Below are 21,382 nucleotides of genomic sequence, written 5' to 3'. Positions count from 1 at the left end.
ACGAAACTTGATCTGTTCAAGGACTTGAGGTTGAGAATGGGCCGGGATGACCCATCCGGTTTCGGGACTAGAAACAGCAGTGAATAGTACCCCTTGCCTCTCTGAGCCAGAGGCACCTGTACTACCACTCCTGTGTCCAGGAGGGACTGTACCACCGAATGAAGAGTTTTTGCCTTCACCTGATCCGAAGGGATGTCTGTCAGGCAAAATCGATGAGGGGGATGATTCTTGAAGGATACGGCATAACCTCGAGTGACTGCTTCCCGTACCCAGCCATCGGAAGTGGTCTTCAACCATTCCTGGGTATACCCTAGAAGTCGGCCCCCCACCCTGGGATTCCACAGAGGGAGGCCACCCCATCATGCGGCAGGCTTGTAGGTTGTGGAAGCAGGCTGACGGGCAGCCCAGGCCCGTTTGGGTTTGGGCTTATTGGGTTTGGAAGTGCGAACCTGTTTCGGGTACATCTGACCTTTTGCTTTCCCTGAAGGACGAAAGGAGCGAAATGGAGTACTCTCAGCCTTCAGCACCGAAGGAGCAGTACTAGGCAGACATGCTGTTTTAGCAGAAGCTAAGTCCGCCACTATCTTGTTGAGGTCTTCTCCGAAAAAAATGTCTCCCTTAAAAGGGAGTACCTCCAGGGTTTTCTTAGAGTCCATATCCACAGACCAGGACCGTAACCAGAGAATCCGGCGAGCCAAACTGGACGTAGTAGAAGCCTTGGCCGCCAGAATACCAGAATCAGAAGCCGCCTCCTTAATGTAATGAGACACTGTGACAATATATGACAAGCAATGTCTAGCATGATCAGAAGCGTTGGAAGGCAACTCCGCCTCCAGCTCCTGAGCCCACGCTTCAATAGCCTCTGCAGCCCATGTCGCTGCAATGGTGGGCCTATGCACAGCATCAGTCAGGGTGTAAATTGCCTTTAGACAACCCTCCACATGCTTATCCGTCGGCTCTCTCAGGGACGTGATGGTAGTTACAGGCAGAGCTGAGGATACCACCAGCCGCGCCACCTGCGAATCCACTGGTGGGGGGTGTTTCCCAATTTTTGTCTGGGACGTTGGTGGATTGTGAGGAAGTAATTGCCCACTTAGGGGACCTCTTTGTCTTAGGCGGGCGAGGGTTAGACTTCTGAGTAGTCAGTGATTGGTTCAATTGCAGTAACTGATTGGACAGTTGATTTGCCCACGGCGGGTTAACTGCGGGGACCATAAGCGGTTGTACCGGCACAGGAGGACCCATAGTGGGCGTTAGTCTAGTTACCAGCGTATTCAATAGCATGGAGAAGGTAGCCCAAGGTGGGTCATTTTGAACCCCAGTTGCTACAGTCCCACTGGGGGGTAAGGAACCCCCAGAACCTGAACCCTCAGCTGCTCTGTTATCCTCAAAAGTGTCTGCAGTGTCAACACCACGCAATGTGTGATCAGCCCCAGCTCTGTTGCCCATTGTAGCTGACATAATCAAAAGCTCAATGCAAGGCAACACAGTACAATATCAGCAGCACAATACCTGACAAGAACCCCCTGTGCAGTGTATTTCAGCACAAACAGGGAATTGTAGAGGTATATGGTGACTAAAAATCATAGAGAAAAATGCACACTGTTTACTACCTATATTAATGATAAACCTGACGCATCTAGCCCCCTCAGGTTATAGAATATAGGGATAGCAATCTGAGTGAGATACACAAAATGGAGGTCACACAGCAGCTATATGAACACACACAGAGTCACAGTTTGTATAATTCAGAAGTTATGAAACGCAATAAAACTACACTGGACTAGCAATACATAGTAGTACTAAGTATAGCTATACACTTAATAGATATAACAATGCACAGTAAAGACTGGATGTATATCACAGGGTACTTGTACTAAATAACCCTGACTAAATGCACTTTTTCTTAACTAACACTGTCAGCAGACATGTAGAATACTTAACTGTCCTGTAAAATGCACAACTCTGACATGCAGGCGGCTTTACAGAGGAGGATTTGCCCAAACAGTCCCAGGATCAGCTCAGCTTGTCCTAATGGCACCCAAACGCTGACAGGGAGTGAGGGAGAGAGAGATATGCAGCTCCAGGGCGGGAACATTTACTCTAAATAGCGCCCTGGGGCTGTGGCTACAGGTCAAAGCCTTATCCCCCTGCTGAACTTCAGCACCGGGTACTGGGGGCTTAAATAAACGGTTTGATGAGAGAAAACCGACCTGTGCCCATGCCCTGGTGGTCTAGTGGGGTCCCTGTACTGCCACAGTGTCCACGCCAGCGCACGGGATTGCGATTTACAGCGGGTCCCGCCGGGGGGGGGGGGGGGGGGGGGACACTAACCTCCTCCCTGAGTGCGGCCACGCGATCCAGGAGAACAGCGGTCGAGTGTGTGACTAAGTGGAAGAAAACCGGAGGCTCCGCTGTAGGTACCTGGCAACCAGGGCTACAGCGCCGCTGGGGAAGGTGATGGAGCTGCAGCAGGAGATGTCTAACTGACATCTAACACAGTCGGTGTCTCTGCTGCAGCCCTTGAAGTATTCATTTTTCTTTAAAAGCTCTTCTCAGGGCTGTAGAAGCAGCCCCCCTGTTTTATGCCTGCTTACTGCATGGCACCAACTACAAAACTGAGGCGGGGTTATAGAGGAGGCGGCGCTATGCATTCTGGGAACAGTCAAAGCTTTGAGCCTGTTGGTGCCTCGGATCAAGATCCTACTCTACGCCCCAATGTCATTGCCTGTGGAGCCCAGTGTACCCCGCAGCAGAAACATTAAATGTTTTTGCATCCATTCATATAAACCAGTGTTTAGCAATGTCAGTCCTCAAGACACACTAGGGGGTATATTTATTAAAGTGCGGATTTTTAGAAATGCAGATAGCAACCAATCAGATTCTAGCTGTTATCTTCTAAAAGGTGCTATATAAATGATAAGTAGAATCTGATGGTTTGCTATGGGCAACATATCCACTTCTAAAACCAGCACTTTAGTACATATACCCCTAACAGTCCAGGTTTTAAGAATAGCGTTACTTGAGCATAGGTGACTTAATTAGATCCTTAGTAATTTTGATTAAGCCATATGTGCTCCAGAAGGAATAGCCTTAAAACATGGACTGTTAGTGTGCTTTGAAGACCAAAGTTGGGAAACAAGCGAGGTCTCGATGCTGGAGCCGGGTGAACGCTGCTGTGAGCGGCGGCTGTGACACATCCTCCGGCTACGCTGCTGTATCGCTGCTCTCCCCCATCTGCCTGCGTCTCTCCCCGTCTCCTCCTCGTCCCCCCGTCTCCTTCTCTCCCCGGTCTCAATTCGACTTTTTTAAAGTCGAATTGAGATGGTCGTTTTCGACAGAAGCACACGGATTGGCAGCTATTCCGCCGATCCACGTGCTTTTCGACAAGTCGAATTCCTCGACTTGTCGAATAATTTCGGGTTAGATTGAATAGGTCGGAACAGCTTATGACCTAAAAAAGTCGAAAACTGCCATCTTTTCGACAGATGGCAGCTTTCGACTTCAATTGAATATACCCCTTAGACTTACTGTGGTAAATTTACCAAGGTGGGAGTTTTTTTTAGAACTGGTGCTGCTGCCCGGGTGAAGTATGTTATACCGGCACCGGAATCCGGACCGCCGGCATACCAACAGCTGAGCGAGCGCGCTCGCCACCCTGCGGGCACGGTGGTATTCTCCCTCCAGGGGGGTCGTGGACCCCCAAGAGGGAGAAAAGCTGTCGGTATGCCGGCGGTCGGGATTCCGGCACCGGTATGCTGGTCGTCGGGAGCCCGGCCGGTGGCAAACTGAAGACCACCCCTGCTGCCCATAGCAACCAATCAGATTCTATTATCTTGTAGAAGCAGCTAGATAAATGTTGAGTAGAATCTGATTGGTTGCTATGGGCAACATCACCAGTTCTAAAAAAACCCTCCCACCTTAGTAAATTGACCCCATTGCGTTTACAAGTAAGGCATTTATTATTCAGAATGTCCCAAAAGCTACACTAATACTTGTTGCTGCTTAAAAAATATCATCACACACAGCTATAATTAGGAGTGATACGTCTAGCAGACTGAGGAGAACTGCTAAGCAATCAGAGAGGAAGGGAACATATCAGGCAGTCTGGGGAGAAATAAACATAAATTACAAACTTTTAGACATGATTCACTAAATAAAAGGAAAACCCTTAGACTGTAGACCCTAAGTCCCAAACATTCTAGATATCTTACCTGACTTACATTGGACTACCATTACTTTCAGTAAACTACAGTAGTATCTGTACTGTCTTGTATGCATGTGAAACATGATGAAAGTAGGCAGAAGACTGGAATTCAATCACTGAGAGAGACTTTGTTGATGGATAATGTCAGGCATATTAGTGTAATGTTGGTTTACTTTATTACAGTAATACATATCCAATTATCCAGTAACAGTAAAAAGTGCAAAACAATGTATCCTTATATAAACACTAAATAGTAATAAGAAAAAAGCAACAAGAAGTTCTACTCTGCAGACAAAATATTTTATCATTAAGGTGAGGTATCTTTGTAGATTACAAATGGGTGTCCAATATAGAGCTCATCAGATTGTTTCATTTGAAATAACAAAATTCCCTAGCTGATAATATGCTTTTTTAATTATAATTTAAAGCTATACCTAACAAAACACTACTTTAAATATGGTATCCATAGTTTAGGGTCTGTTGACACCAGAATCACACATTTGTTCCAGGTCATTCTGGTTCAGTAATGTGAGATACAATTTTTTGCTGATTTTCAAGGCACTCTTTCAATTTGTCTTCTGTTAGTGTCAATCGATGCTCCAAGATTGAAACAGTCTGCAAAAAATATTACATATTTTTGTGACTGAGCTATGTAACAACATCTGTCTTCTGCTATTTTACATTGTTTTGCATCTTCAAAAGTGTAATGAAATAGGCTCAGATAATATCAAAAGTGTTTGCGCTAAGATGTGGTGTTAAAATATTGTTTGAAATTAGTTGAGCGGTTCGCATTTACTCTGTTATTTTCGTCAAAGTAGCGCAAGTTCGGATTTATCCTATTGGTTACACAAAACACGTCAACCGGATAGACAATAAGATGCCGTTTTGAGATCCGAACATAACTGAGTAAATCCGGATCGGTCATCCCTAGCTGAATTTCTGTTTTAAAAGTTACTCAGAAACCTGGCTTTACAACATCAGTTTAACATGAATATACTAACAAGAACGGTAACACACATCTCTAATTCAATTTTGAGCAGCTGTTTGTCTTTATTTTTCCTCTTTTATGGTCATTGTTAAGACTTTTACATAAGTGCTATTTTTCTGAAAATTATAACCTCCATCCACTTAAGATAATTTGCATGTGAACTAACATTTACTTCATTACACTGCAATCCTGATTTTGTCTTTATAAACCACATAATGCATTAATATTTGAAAACATTACCTTCATCCTGGAAGGACAGGTAGATAGAGCACTGCAAGCACTACCTACGTTGGATACATAAGAGTGATTTTTCCCTGCTGTGCATGCATCTTTGTCACACAGCACATGCGTTCCAATACAGTGTCACAGTTGCGATATCAGACACACAGAGAAAAATGCAGGCGCACTATTCAAACATTACTAATTAGAATTGTAATACATTTTGCAAGTAAATAGAAGTTTTTTGTATAAACTTGGCCAAAATAATATTCTTATTCACCACTTCCAGGTAACCTCATCATAGGGTAAGTCCCAAACATTCTAGGGGTTCAAGTCTAGTAGGGCGTGAGACACCCCCAAACAAGCCCAACCAAACCACCCGAAGGCAACACACTAGTGAGATATAGCAAGTGAAATGTTAAAGAGTATTAGATAAGTGAGAGCAGTTACTATGTGTCAGGAGTGCTATATGGATGAAAAAATAAGAATTTACTTACCGATAATTCTATTTCTCATAGTCCGTAGTGGATGCTGGGGACTCCGAAAGGACCATGGGGAATAGCGGCTCCGCAGGAGACTGGGCACAAAAGTAAAAAGCTTTAGGACTACCTGGTGTGCACTGGCTCCTCCCCCTATGACCCTCCTCCAAGCCTCAGTTAGGATACTGTGCCCGGACGAGCGTACACAATAAGGAAGGATTTTGAATCCCGGGTAAGACTCTTACCAGCCACACCAATCATACCGTCCAACTTGTGATCTGAACCCAGTTAACAGCATGATAACAGAAGGAGCCTCTGAAAAGATGGCTCACAACAACAATAACCCGATTTTTGTAACAATAACTATGTACAAGTAATGCAGACAATCCGCACTTGGGATGGGCGCCCAGCATCCACTACGGACTATGAGAAATAGAATTATCGGTAAGTAAATTCTTATTTTCTCTAATGTCCTAGTGGATGCTGGGGACTCCGAAAGGACCATGGGGATTATACCAAAGCTCCCAAACGGGCGGGATAGTGCGGATGACTCTGCAGCACCGAATGAGAGAACTCCAGGTCCTCCTCAGCCAGGGTATCAAATTTTTAGAATTTAGCAAACGTGTTTGCCCCTGACCAAGTAGCTGCTCGGCAAAGTTGTAAAGCCGAGACCCCTCGGGCAGCTGCCCAAGATGAGCCCACTTTCCTTGTGGAATGGGCTTTTACAGATTTTGGCTGTGGCAGGCCTGCCACAGAATGTGCAAGCTGAATTGTACTACAAATCCAACGAGCAATAGTCTGCTTAGAAGCAGGAGCACCCAACTTGTTGGGTGCATACAGGATAAACAGCGAGTCAGATTTTCTGACTCCAGCCGTCCTGGAAACATATATTTTCAGGGCCCTGACTACGTCCAGTAACTTGGAATCCTCCAAGTCCCTAGTAGCCGCAGGCACCACAATAGGCTGGTTTAAGTGAAATGCTGAAACCACCTTAGGGAGAAATTGAGGACGAGTCCTCAATTCTGCCCTGTCCGTATGAAAAATTAGGTAAGGGCTTTTATAGGATAAAGCCGCCAATTCTGAAACACGCCTGGCTGAAGCCAGGGCTAACAGCATTACCACTTTCCATGTGAGATATTTTAAGTCCACAGTGGTGAGTGGTTCAAACCAATGTGATTTTAGGAACCCCAAAACTACATTGAGATCCCAAGGTGCCACTGGAGGCACAAAAGGAGGCTGTATATCCAGTACTCCCTTGACAAACGTCTGAACTTCAGGAACAGAAGCTAGTTCTTTTTGGAAGAATATTGACAGGGCCGAAATTTGAACCTTAATGGACCCTAATTTTAGGCCCATAGACAGTCCTGTTTGCAGGAAATGCAGGAATCGACCCAGTTGAAATTCCTCTGTAGGGGCCTTCCTGGCCTCGCACCACGCAACATATTTTCGCCAAATACGGTGATAATGTTGTACGGTCACATCCTTCCTGGCTTTGATCAGGGTAGGGATGACTTCATCCAGAATGCCTTTTTCCTTCAGGATCCGGCGTTCAACCGCCATGCCGTCAAACGCAGCCGCGGTAAGTCTTGGAACAGACATGGTCCCTGCTGGAGCAGGTCCTTTCTTATAGGTAGAGGCCACGGGTCTTCCGTGAGCATCTCTTGAATTTCCGGGTACCAAGTCCTTCTTGGCCAATCCGGAGCCACGAGTATAGTCTTTACTCCTCTCCTTCTTATGATTCTCAGTACTTTTGGTATGAGAGGAAGAGGAGGGAACACATACACTGACTGGTACACCCACGGTGTTACCAGAGCGTCCACAGCTATTGCCTGAGGGTCCCTTGACCTGGCGCAATATCTGTCCAGTTTTTTGTTGAGGCGGGACGCCATCATGTCCACCTTTGGTTTTTCCCAACGGTTCACAATCATGTGGAAGACTTCTGGGTGAAGTCCCCACTCCCCCGGGTGAAGATCGTGTCTGCTGAGGAAGTCTGCTTCCCAGTTGTCCACTCCCGGAATGAACACTGCTGACAGTGCTATCACATGATTTTCCGCCCAGCGAAGAATCCTTGCCACTTCCATCATTGCCCTCCTGCTTCTTGTGCCGCCCTGTCTGTCCGACTGGATCAACACCGGCTGACCCTGAAGCAGAGGTCTTGCCTGACTTAGGGCATTGTAAATGGCCCTGAGTTCCAGGATATTTATGTGAAGTGACGTTTCCATGTTTGACCACAAGCTTTGGAAATTTCTTCCCTGTGTGACTGCTCCCCAGCCCCTCAGGCTTGCATCCGTGGTCACCAGGACCCAATCCTGAATGCCGAATCTGCGGCCCTCTAGGAGATGAGCACTCTGTAACCACCACAGGAGAGACACCCTTGTCCTTGGAGACAGGGTTATCCGCTGATGCATTTGAAGATGCGATCCGGACCATTTGTCCAGCAGATCCCACTGAAAAGTTCTTGCGTGGAATCTGCCGAATGGAATCGCTTCGTAAGAAGCCACCATCTTTCCCAGGACCCTTGTGCATTGATGTACTGACACTTGGCCTGGTCTTAGGAGGTTCCTGACTAGGTCGGATAACTCCCTGGCTTTCTCTTCCGGGAGAAACACCTTTTTCTGTACTGTGTCCAGAATCATTCCTAGGAACAGCAGACGTGTCGTCGGAATCAGCTGCGATTTTGGAATATTTAGAATCCATCCGTGCTGTCGTAGTACTACTTGAGATAGTGCTACTCCGACCTCTAACTGTTCTCTGGACCTTGCCCTTATCAGGAGATCGTCCAAGTAAGGGATAATTAAGACGCCTTTTCTTCGAAGAAGAATCATCATTTCGGCCATTACCTTGGTAAAGACCCGGGGTGCCGTGGACAATCCAAACGGCAGCGTCTGAAACTGATAGTGACAGTTCTGTACCACAAACCTGAGGTACCCTTGGTGAGAAGGGCAAATTGGGACATGGAGGTAAGCATCCTTGATGTCCAGAGACACCATATAGTCCCCTTCTTCCAGGTTCGCTATCACTGCTCTGAGTGACTCCATCTTGAACTTGAACCTTTTTATGTAAGTGTTCAAGGATTTCAGATTTAAAATGGGTCTCACCGAGCCGTCCGGCTTCGGTACCACAAACAGCGTGGAATAATACCCCTTTCCCTGTTGTAGGAAGGGTACCTTGATTATCACTTGCTGGGAATACAGCTTGTGAATGGCTTCCAATACCGCCTCCCTGTCGGGGGGAGACGCTGGTAAAGCAGACTTCAGGAACCGGCGAGGGGGAGACGTCTCGAATTCCAATTTGTACCCCTGAGATACTACCTGCAGGATCCAGGGGTCCACTTGCGAGTGAGCCCACTGCGCGCTGAAATTCTTGAGACGGGCCCCCACCGTCTTGCCTGAGTCCGCTTGTAAGGCCCCAGCATCATGCTGAGGACTTGGCAGAAGCGGGGGAGGGCTTCTGTTCGTGGGAAGAGGCTGTCTGCTGCAGTCTTTTTCCCCTTCCTCTGCCCCGGGGCAGATATGAGTGGCCTTTTGCCCGCTTGCCCTTATGGGGACCAAAGGACTGAGCCTGAAAAGACGGTATCTTTTTCTGCTGTGAGGTGACTTGGGGTAAAAAGGTGGATTTCCCAGCCGTTGCCGTGGCCACCAGGTCCGATAGACCGACCCCAAATAACTCCTCCCCTTTATACGGCAATACTTCCATATGCCGTTTGGAATCCGCATCACCTGACCACTGTCGCGTCCATAACCCTCTTCTGGCAGAAATGGACATCGCACTTACTCTTGATGCCAGAGTGCAAATATCCCTCTGTGCATCACGCATATATAGAAATGCATCCTTTAAATGCTCTATAGTCAATAATATATTGTCCCTGTCCAGGGTATCAATATTTTCAGTCAGGGAATCCGACCAAGCCACCCCAGCACTGCACATCCAGGCTGAGGCGATTGCTGGTCGCAGTATAATACCAGTATGTGTGTATATACTTTTTAGGATATTTTCCAGCTTCCTATCAGCTGGTTCCTTGAGGGCGGCCGTATCAGGAGACGGTAACGCCACTTGTTTTGATAAGCGTGTGAGCGCCTTATCCACTCTAGGGGGTGTTTCCCAACGCGCCCTAACCTCTGGCGGGAAAGGGTATAATGCCAATAATTTTTTAGAAATTAGCAGTTTTTTATCGGGGGAAACCCACGCTTCATCACACACCTCATTTAATTCATCTGATTCAGGAAAAACTACGGGTAGTTTTTTCACACCCCACATAATACCCTTTTTTGTGGTACTTGTAGTATCAGAAATGTTCAAAACCTCCTTCATTGCCGTGATCATGTAACGTGTGGCCCTACTGGAAAATACGTTTGTTTCCTCACCGTCGACACTGGAGTCAGTGTCCGTGTCTGTATCGACCTGAGGTAACGGGCGTTTTATAGCCCCTGACGGTGTTTGAGACGCCTGTACAGGTATTAACTGATTTGCCGGCTGTCTCATGTCGTCAACAGTCTTTTGTAAAGTGCCGACACTATCACGTAATTCTTTCCATAAGACCATCCAGTCAGGTGTCGACTCCCTAGGGGGTGACATCACTAACAAAGGCAATTGCTCCGCCTCCACACCATTTTCCTCCTCATACATGTCGACACAGCGTACCGACACACAGCACACACACACAGGGAATGCTCTGATAGAGGACAGGACCCCACTAGCCCTTTGGGGAGACAGAGGGAGAGTTTGCCAGCACACACCAGAGCGCTATATATATACAGGGATAACCTTATATAAGTGTTTTTCCCTAATATAGCTGCTGTATATATTAATATGCCAATTTAGTGCCCCCCTCTCTTGTTTCTGTAGTACAGGACTGCAGGGGAGAGTCAGGGAGCCTTCCTCCAACGGAGCTGTGAGGAAAAAATGGCGCCAGTGTGCTAAGGAGATAGGCTCCGCCCCCTTCACGGCGGCCTTTCTCACGCTTTTTAATGGAAAAATTGGCAGGGGTTAAATGCATCCATATAGCCCAGGAGCTATATGTGATGTATTTTTTGCCAAAAAAAGGTTTTTTATTGCGTCTCAGGGCGCCCCCCCCCAGCGCCCTGCACCCTCAGTGACCGGAGTGTGAAGTGTGCTGAGATCAATGGCGCACAGCTGCGGTGCTGTGCGCTACCTTATTGAAGACAGGACGTCTTCTGCCGCCGATTTTCCGGACCTCTTCACTCTTCTGGCTCTGTAAGGGGGCCGGCGGCGCGGCTCCGGGACCCATCCATGTGATCGTCCCTCTGGAGCTAATGTCCAGTAGCCTAAGAAGCCCAATCCACTCTGCACGCAGGTGAGTTCGCTTCTTCTCCCCTTAGTCCCTCGGTGCAGTGAGCCTGTTGCCAGCAGGTCTCACTGAAAATAAAAAACCTACTTTAAACTTTTACACTAAGCAGCTCAGGAGAGCCCCTTAGCCTGCACCCGTCTCGTTCGGGCACAAAAATCTAACTGAGGCTTGGAGGAGGGTCATAGGGGGAGGAGCCAGTGCACACCAGGTAGTCCTAAAGCTTTTTACTTTTGTGCCCAGTCTCCTGCGGAGCCGCTATTCCCCATGGTCCTTTCGGAGTCCCCAGCATCCACTAGGACGTTAGAGAAATGTTGCTTAGATTAAAAAACAAAACAAAAAACAATTAGAGTGCTATAAAGTGCTAAAATAAGTGTGCTTACATACCACACCCAAGTAACCTCATCATTGGGTAAGTACCGTAATTTTGGCCAAGATTATACTAAAAACCTCTGTTTAATTGCAAAATGTATTACAATTCTTATTAGTAATGTTTGAATAGTGCATCTGTATTTTGTCTCCTCGTGTGTGGCACTAAAGGTCTCAGCAGGGTAGCACCTCTCATTACATGTAGTTAGGGTATGCAGTACAGGGCCCTCTCCTTAGATATCAGAAACATACACAGGGAAGAGTATGGAGAATTTAGTGGGCGTTTTTGGACTGGGAGGGGGCTGAGCCTACGAACAGAGTTGGTTCCTCTTTGCATGTACTATGGGAGTGTTGCATGCATGTTGGTGAAAGTGGTTGCATAAACAGATGCTCAACCTCTCATACAGCAGGCCTACTTGGATGGAGAAACCGCACATGCCATAGGGCTGGTGCAAGTTTTGATGGTGCAACTGATGGTGGCATCTAAGGATGCACCAATCGGTATTACAGCATGTTCGGATGCTGATAGTGGGCATCTCAGTCCTCGCACATTCAGACACACAGCTTGTACATCAGGGAAGGGCTTTGTAGGGGCTTTTGCATTAGGTCACAGATGGGGGACTGCCAATAAATGCAGTTGTGGTCACTTCTCAGTGCTAACATAGGATAATAAATAATGGGAGTTTATGAGTTAAAATAAAACATGAGGCATGTAATTATTCATACATTAAAGGAGTTCAGCAAACAAAAAAAAAATTCTTTTTTTTTTTAAATAAAATGTTCTTCAATATAAGTGGAGATGGGTAAATCGGGATACATATGATATCCTGGCAAACGGGATGCCGGCTGTCACTATAGTCCTGGCACTGAGTCCCCTTGCAGGCTCGCTGTGCTCATCAAGCATCGGGCCTGGTGGCTAGCTTCGAAGCTGGTATGCTCCCGCTATGCCTAACAGCAGAGCGCACTCTATAGCGGCCTCTGTTGGTATAAGATTTACCACTGGCAGGCATGATCTCCTACTCTTGCTGTGTATACTTATACTTCGAGGCGGCCATCGGCTATGGTTGAAGCTGGGGCGCACCCGCTATGTACGGCGGCAGAGCGCACTCCGCTCTCTGTAACAGCCTGTCTATGCCGCGGCTCTGTATTCCTCGCACAGCCAGCCTTTGCCCACTTCACAATGATATGGTGACGTGTTTCCCCAACTAGACGATTATCGGCGGCTTCCTCAGACCTCTTGGAGGCTGCTATAAAGAGCGGAGCGCGCTCTGCCATTGGGGACAGTGGGAGCGCCCCAGTTTCAATTATAGCCGCCGGCTACCTTGTAGCAAAATAATATACAGTGGGAGCAGGAGACCATCCCTACCAGCGGCAAACTTCACAGCAAGGAGAGTTTAACACTTTATTGCCAGCAGTATACTTGTCCCAAACAGGGATTCAATATAACCAACTATGGATTATAAGTGGAGATACAGTACCTATGCAATCCTCTGGATATGGCCACGTGAGAAAGGATTTTTGCACTAGTGGCCGAGAGGACAGTGATCTTCTATGATTTCCTAAAAGTGGTAAATACATTTCTGCATATTTCATTTAAATTACTATATGATTTGAAAAAGTCTCTCATTGTTGCGAACTTTGGATATCCACTAACATTGTGAAAAACAGTAATTTTTACTGATAGCGGTGAATAACCAATTTTTTTTATCATTGCTATATACTAAACCTGATAAAATCTTGGATTTAGTACACACCTACTAATGACTGCTTCTAACTGGGGAGCAGTAACTCACAAACCTATTGCTGCATTTTATTTGTTGCCATTTTTGTTATATTTTCTGCCTTTTTAATTGTGCTGTAATTGTTGTCATTGTATATTTAATGTGAATATGTAAAGCATGCCGGCCGGCTGATGCTCATCTTCATATTTATTGGGTAAATTCTGAAGACATTGTCTTTTTTGAAAAAATAAAAATACAGTATTTTTTTACCATATACCAGCGCTTTTCTCACCATTTGTACATATATTTCTTGTTCATTCGGGTTGAGTATACCCGCAGAAAAGCAGCAGGTATCTGGGGAACTAATAGGCGCCTGATCATTCTTTGTTCTTGGTGTCACAGAGCTCTTTTATTCGTTGTTGATTATGTGCTATATAAAGAGATCTTTGATTTTATGAAATTTTTAGTTTTAATAAATCTTCAGAATATTTTTTTACTATTGACACATGCCTGCAGTATTAGTTTTTAAGTGCTGTTTCTTTTCTATTTGCAAGAGACTAGAAGGACCTATAAATGTTACACTTTTAGTGTTGACTCCAGGAATTTTGTGGGGCAGGACGCTGATGCTGTAGGGGCACTTTGTGCGCGAAAGCCTTTGCGCGTAAAGGAGCCGGCCTCTAGATGTCAGTAACGGGGGCATGCCCAGCCCATCACATCACCCATGGGGGCGTGCCCAGCACCTATGGAGGTGCTGGGCTTCCCCCAAGCTCTCCCTAGAATGTAAATAGATGCTGTGCGCGCAGAATCTATTCACATGGCAGCATCGGGCACCGGGCAGGCTGTTTTTGCAGGGTACTGCAAAAGGGGCAGGGCGCATTTTGCCCTTTAAAAATCGGGCAGGGGACGGAACCCTGCTAAAATAGCGTAGTGTGAACACTGCACTTTAATATCTTAAGGATATTTACGCAGAAACTGAGCTCTAGGAGAAAACCCAGTTGGCTTTATACAAGTAACTTTTGGATCTTCTAGGACATTTTTGTGGAGTAATTAGGTTCTACCGGGTATGGGTCGTTGGATAGACACAACTTAGGTCGACAGTCATTAGGTCGACATGCATTAGGTCGACAGGGACAATAGGTCGACATGGGTTTTTTGACTGTTTGTTGCGTCGTTTTCTTCTTTTGTGATATTTCTTCTGGGGTTTTTTTTTTAAGTGGCAATCATTTACATGGGAAAACCAGGTTAATTTTGCCATGTAAATGAATGGCACTAAAAAAAAACAAAAAAACAGAAGAACTCTCACAAAATCTCTCATTTCCAGACCCACACCCTAATATCCCCCCCCCCCCCAGTATAGTAATGAATACTCCTCATGAGATTGCACAGTTCTTCAGCCCATGCACAGCATATGAAGGGCATCTTGTGGTGCAAAAGCGTAGTCACAAATGTACAGACTTATATACAGAGCTTCATAACATAACATTACACTCAAATTCTGAATTTGGTATGTATGTGCTAATCAGCTAGACTATCCATTTAGCACTGTAATTGAAATAGAGTTTACCAAATGAGATTACTAGTGAATGAGATGTAAGAGTGCCAGGAATGAGTAAAGTCCATACAATAAAACACTCCCACCTGTGTCAAGACAGATAGCTGATCCACAATGTGCTCCAAGGTGCTGCTTACTGATGAATGGGGAATTGCTTGTTCATCTACCAGATTCTGTTCTTTGTGTCCTCGTCTCTTCCAGCTAGTAGATAGTGGCGGTGAAGAGGTATTAGGCATACTGCCATTTCTTTTGGGATCCTTGCTGCCATTATGCAATGGTCTTGTCTGTGTGAACATACATAAAAAGGAAACTATAAAACAATCTTGAATATTACTACAGGTTGAGTATCCCATATCCAAATATTCCGAAATACGGAATATTCCGAAATACGGACTTTTTTGAGTGAGTGTACATAGTGGGTATCGAATTACCCATGATAGTGCCACAGCCACAAAAAACGGCATGCTTTTCACCTTTTTTTTCAGCCCATCCAATTACCTTGTGCGGAGACTCAAGTTTTTTGTGCAAAAATACATAGGTCTCGCGGACTCCGCAGGAGACAGGGCACAAAATTTAAAAGTTTGACCACTAGGTGGTGTGTACTGGCTCCTCCCCCTATGACCCTCCTCCAAGCCTCAGTTAGGATACTGTGCCCGGACGAGCGTACACAATAAGGAAGGATTTTGAATCCCGGGTAAGACTCATACCAGCCACACCAATCATACCGTACAACTTGTGATCTGAACCCAGTTAACAGTATGACAAACGTAGGAGCCTCTGAACAGACGGCTCACAACAATAACAACCCGATTTTTTTGTAACAATAACTATGTACAAGTATTGCAGACAATCCGCACTCTCTGACGTCCTAGTGGATGCTGGGACTCCGTCAGGACCATGGGGATTATACCAAAGCTCCCAAACGGGCGGGAGAGTGCGGTTGACTCTGCAGCACCGAATGAGAGAACTCCAGGTCCTCCTTAGCCAGGGTATCAAATTTGTAGAATTTTACAAACGTGTTCTCCCCTGACCACGTAGCTGCTCGGCAGAGTTGTAATGCCGAGACCCCTCGGGCAGCCGCCCAAGATGAGCCCACCTTCCTTGTGGAATGGGCCTTGACAGATTTAGGCTGTGGCAGGCCTGCCACAGAATGTGCAAGTTGAATTGTGCTACAAATCCAACGAGCAATCGTCTGCTTAGAAGCAGGAGCACCCAGCTTGTTGGGTGCATACAGTATAAACAGCGAGTCAGATTTTCTGACTCCAGCCGTCCTTGAAATATATATTTTCAATGCTCTGACAACGTCCAGCAACTTGGAATCCTCCAAATCGCTAGTAGCCGCAGGCACCACAATAGGCTGGTTCAGGTGAAACGCTGAAACCACCTTAGGCAGAAAGTGAGGACGCGTCCGCAGTTCTGCCCTGTCCGAATGGAAAATCAGATATGGGCTTTTATACGATAAAGCCGCCAATTTTGACACTCTCCTGGCTGAAGCCAGGGCCAGTAGCATGGTTACTTTCCATGTAAGATATTTCAAATCCACCGATTTGAGAGAATCCAAAACTACATTAAGATCCCATGGTGCCACTGGGGGCACAACCGGGGGCTGTATATGTAGTACTCCTTTTTAGAAAAATCTGGACTTCAGGAACTGAAGCCAATTCTTTCTGGAAGAAAATCGACAGGGCCGAAATTTGAACCTTAATGGACCCTAATTTGAGGCCCATAGACAATCCTGTTTGCAGGAAATGTAGGAATCGACCCAGTTGAAATTCCTCCGTCGGGGCCTTCCTGGCCTCACACCACGCAACATATTTTCTCCAAATGCGGTGATAATGTTGTGCAGTCACCTCCTTCCTGGCTTTTACCAGGGTAGGGATGACCTCTTCCGGAATGCCTTTTTCCCTTAGGATTCGGCGTTCAACCGCCATGCCGTCAAACGCAGCCGCGGTAAGTCTTGGAATAGACACGGTCCCTGCTGAAGCAGGTCCCGTCTTAGAGGTAGATGCCACGGATCTTCCGTGAGCATCTCCTGAAGTTCCGGGTACCAAGTTCTTCTTGGCCAATCCGGAGGCACGAGTATCGTTCTTACTCCCCTTTGCCGTATAATTCTCAGTACTTTTGGTATGAGAGGCAGAGGAGGAAACACATACACTGACTGGTACACCCATGGTGTTACCAGATCGTCAACAGCTATTGCCTGAGGGTCTCTTGACCTGGCGCAATACCTGTCCAGTTTTTTGTTGAGGCGGGACGCCATCATGTCCACCATTGGTCTTTCCCAATGGACCACAATCATGTGGAAGACTTCTGGATGAAGTCCCCACTCTCCCGGGTGCAGATCGTGTCTGCTGAGGAAGTCTGCTTCCCAGTTGTCCACTCCCGGGATGTTTACGTGGGCGACTGCCGTGATGTTGTCCGACTGAATCAACACCGGCTGACCCTGAAGCAGAGGTTTTGCCAGGCTTAGAGCATTGTAGATTGCTCTTAGCTCCAGTATATTTATGTGAAGAGACGTCTCCAGGCTTGACCACACGCCCTGGAAGTTTCTTCCCTGTGTGACCGCTCCCCAGCCTCTCAGGCTGGCATCCGTGGTCACTAGGACCCAGTTCTGTATGCCGAATCTGCGGCCCTCTAACAGATGAGCACTCTGCAACCACCATAGCAGAGACACTCTTGTCCTTGTGGACAATTTTATCCGCTGATGCATCTGCAGATGCGATCCGGACCATTTGTCCAGCAGATCCCACTGAAAAGTTCGTGCATGGAATCTGCCGAATGGAATCGCTTCGTAAGAAGCTACCATTTTTCCCAGGACTCTTGTGCATTGATGCACAGATACTTTTCCTGGTTTTAGGAGGTTCCTGACTAGATCGGATAACTCCCTGGCTTTCTCCTCCGGAAGAAATACCTTTTTCTGAACAGTGTCCAGAATCATCCCTAGGAACAACAGACGTGTCGTCGGGATCAGTTGGGATTTTGGAAAATTCAGAATCCACCCGTGTTGTTGGAGCACTACTTGGGTTAGTGCTACTCCGACCTCCAGTTGTTCTCTGGATCTTGCCCTTATCAGGAGATCGTCCAAGTAAGGGATAATTAAGACGCCTTCTCTTCGAAGAAGGATCATCATTTCGGCCATTACCTTGGTAAAGACCCGGGGTGCCGTGGACAATCCAAACGGCAGCGTCTGAAACTGATAATGACAGTTTTGGACCACGAACCTGAGGTACCCTTGGTGTGAAGGACAAATTGGAACATGAAGGTAAGCATCCTTGATGTCCAAGGACACCATAAAATCCCCTTCTTCCAGATTCGCTATCACTGCTCTGAGTGACTCCATCTTGAACTTGAATTTTTGTATGTACAGGTTCAGAGATTTTAGATTTAGAATCGGTCTTACCGAGCCGTCCGGCTTCGGTACCACAAATAGCGTGGAGTAATACCCCTGTCCCTGTTGTAGGAGGGGTACCTTGACTATCACCTGCTGAGAATACAGCTTGTGAATGGCCTCCAATACCGTCGCCCTGTTGGAGGGAGACATTGGCAAAGCAGACTTTAGGAAACGGCGAGGAGGGGACTTCTCGAATTCCAACCTGTAACCCTGAGATACTACCTGCAGGATCCAGGGGTCCACCTGCGAGTGAGCCCACTGTGCGCTGAAATGTTTGAGGCGACCCCCCACCGCCCCTGAGTCTGCTTGTAAGGTCCCAGCGTCATGCTGACGCCTTTGTAGAAGCCGGGGAGGGCTTCTGCTCCTGGGAAGGAGCTGCTTGTTGCAGTCTCTTACCCTTTCCTTTGCCTCGGGGCAAATAGGAATGTCCTTTTGCTCGTTTGTTCTTATAGGAACGAAAGGACTGCGGCTGAAAAGCCTGCGGCTTTTTCTGCTGGGAGGTGACCTGGGGTAAAAAGGTGGATTTTCCGGCCGTTGCCGTGGCCACCAGATCCGATAGACCGACCCCAAATAATTCCTCCCCCTTATACGGCAATACTTCCATATGTCGTTTGGAATCCGCATCACCTGACCACTGGCGCGTCCATAAACTTCTTCTGGCAGATATGGACATCGCACTTACTCTTGATGCCAGAGTGCAAATATCTCTCTGTGCATCTCGCATATAAAGAAATGCATCCTTTAACTGCTCTATAGTCAGTAAAATACTGTCCCTATCCAGGGTATCAATATTTTCAGACAGTGACTCCGACCAAGCCACGCCAGCACTGCACATCCAGGCTGAGGCGATTGCTGGTCTCAGTATAACACCCGTATGTGTGTATATACTTTTTAATGTATTCTCCAGCCTCCTATCAGCTGGATCCTTGAGGGCGGCCGTATCAGGAGACGGTAACGCCACTTGCTTTGATAAGCGTGTGAGCGCCTTATCCACCCTAGGAGGTGTTTCCCAGCGCGCCCTAACCTCTGGCGGGAAAGGGTATAATGCCAATAACTTCTTTGAAATTAGCAGTTTTCTATCTGGGGTAACCCACGCTTCATCACACACTTCATTCAGTTCCTCTGATTCAGGAAAAACTATCGGTAGTTTTTTCACACCCCACATAATACCCCTTTTTGTGGTACTTGCAGTATCAGAGATATGCAAAGCCTCCTTCATTGCCGTGATCATATAACGTGTGGCCCTACTGGAAAATACGTTTGTTTCTTCACCGTCGACACTGGATTCAGTGTCAGTGTCTGGGTCTGTGTCGACCGACTGAGGTAAAGGGCGTTTTACAGCCCCTGACGGTGTCTGAGACGCCTGGACAGGTACTAACTGGTTTGCCGGCTGTCTCATGTCGTCAACCGACTTTTGTAGCGTGCTGACACTATCCCGTAATTCCATAAACAAAGCCATCCATTCTGGTGTCGACTCCCTAGGGGGTGACATCACCATTACAGGCAATTGCTCCGCCACCACTCCAACATCGTCCTCATACATGTCGACACACACGTACCGACACACAGCAGACACACAGGGAATGCTCTGATAGAAGACAGGACCCCACTAGCCCTTTGGGGAGACAGAGGGAGAGTTTGCCAGCACACACCCAAGCGCTATAAATATATATAGGGACAACCTTAATAAGTGTGTTCCCTTTATAGCAGCTCAAATATTATAAATATCGCCAATAAGTGCCCCCCCTCTCTGTTTTTACCCTGTTTCTGTAGTGCAGTGCAGGGGAGAGTCCTGGGAGCCTTCCTCGCAGCGGAGCTGGGCAGGAAAATGGCGCTGTGTGCTGAGGAGAATAGGCCCCGCCCCCTTTTCGGCGGGCTTCTTCTCCCGTTTTTTTTGGAACCTGGCAGGGGTTAAATACATCCATATAGCCCCAGGGGCTATATGTGATATATTTCAGCCAGAATAGGTATATTACATTGCTGCCCAGGGCGCCCCCCCCCAGCGCCCTGCACCCTCAGTAACCGCTGGTGTGAAGTGTGCGGAGAGCAATGGCGCACAGCTGCAGTGCTGTGCGCTACCTCATGAAGACTGAGACGTCTTCTGCCGCCGGTTTCTGGACCTCTTCTCTATTCGGCATCTGCAAGGGGGTCGGCGGCGCGGCTCCGGTGACCCATTCAGGCTGTACCTGTGATCGTCCCTCTGGAGCTAGTGTCCAGTAGCCTAAGAAGCAAATCCATCCTGCACGCAGGTGAGTTCACTTCTTCTCCCCTAAGTCCCTCGTTGCAGTGAGCCTGTTGCCAGCAGGACTCACTGAAAATAAAAAAACCTAACAAACTTTTTCTAAGCAGCTCTTTAGGAGAGCCAACTAGATTGCACCCTGCTCGGACGGGCACAAAAACCTAACTGAGGCTTGGAGGAGGGTCATAGGGGGAGGAGCCAGTACACACCACCTAGTGGTCAAACTTTTAAATTTTGTGCCCTGTCTCCTGCGGAGCCGCTATTCCCCATGGTCCTGACGGAGTCCCAGCATCCACTAGGACGTCAGAGAAAATAGGATTTTGGTTATCTACCGGTGATTTCCTTTTCTCGTAGTCCGTAAGAGGATTCTGGGGTCCACATTAGTACCATGGGGTATAGACGGGAGTATTTTAGTTTTCTTTTGAACGTGATTACAATGATTTACTGGATGCGGTATAGAAGATCTATAGTAATTAGTGAACAGGTCAACCCCATGACACAAGTTTTTTACGTAATTTTCCATTTCATAATATGTGACCACAATTAGTGCTAAAGTATAGGTTCGCCACACTTCAGACAAGGTGCATCGCTACGCTCTGCGCAGGTTACTATTCCCAATCGTAGCCCACGTGGATGTAAATCAAGCACAAGTTGAAAAATATATGAAACCCCCCAAAATGTGTATCTACCATGTGTGCCGACAATTGTCATGTCGACCTTAAGCACTGTCTACCTTTTACCTGTTGACTTTTTGATCCTGTCAACGTAATGCATGTCCACCATATCGTGCTGACCTATTGACTGTCTATCTAGACACTGTCGACCTATCATCCGGATATCGTGTTTACTATTAATTTGTATACATGTTATACATTTTCATTGTCCCAGAATCACTACAAGCCCTTCTTACAG

General features: G+C 46.9%; 1 protein-coding gene across 5 annotated transcripts in view; it reads right to left on the bottom strand.

Moving 5' to 3' along the window:
- Positions 1 to 4,334: 4,334 nt before the first annotated feature.
- The window catches only part of POC1B (POC1 centriolar protein B), a 462,304-nt gene continuing 445,256 nt past the window's right edge, over positions 4,335 to 21,382 (bottom strand). For all 5 annotated transcript variants that reach the window (XM_063927654.1, XM_063927648.1, XM_063927651.1 and 2 more), the window contains 2 exons: positions 14,927 to 15,124; positions 4,335 to 4,822 (listed from right to left, as the gene is read on the bottom strand). In XM_063927654.1, the coding sequence (XP_063783724.1) occupies positions 4,718 to 4,822; positions 14,927 to 15,124 (303 nt within the window). In that variant the 3' untranslated portion in view covers positions 4,335 to 4,717. The remainder of the gene's footprint in view (positions 4,823 to 14,926; positions 15,125 to 21,382) is intronic.

Source organism: Pseudophryne corroboree, chromosome 6 (assembly GCF_028390025.1).
Source record: "Pseudophryne corroboree isolate aPseCor3 chromosome 6, aPseCor3.hap2, whole genome shotgun sequence".
NCBI lineage: Eukaryota > Metazoa > Chordata > Amphibia > Anura > Myobatrachidae > Pseudophryne > Pseudophryne corroboree.
Note: the sequence above shows the minus strand (reverse complement) of the source record. Positions and strands in the feature narration are given on the sequence as shown.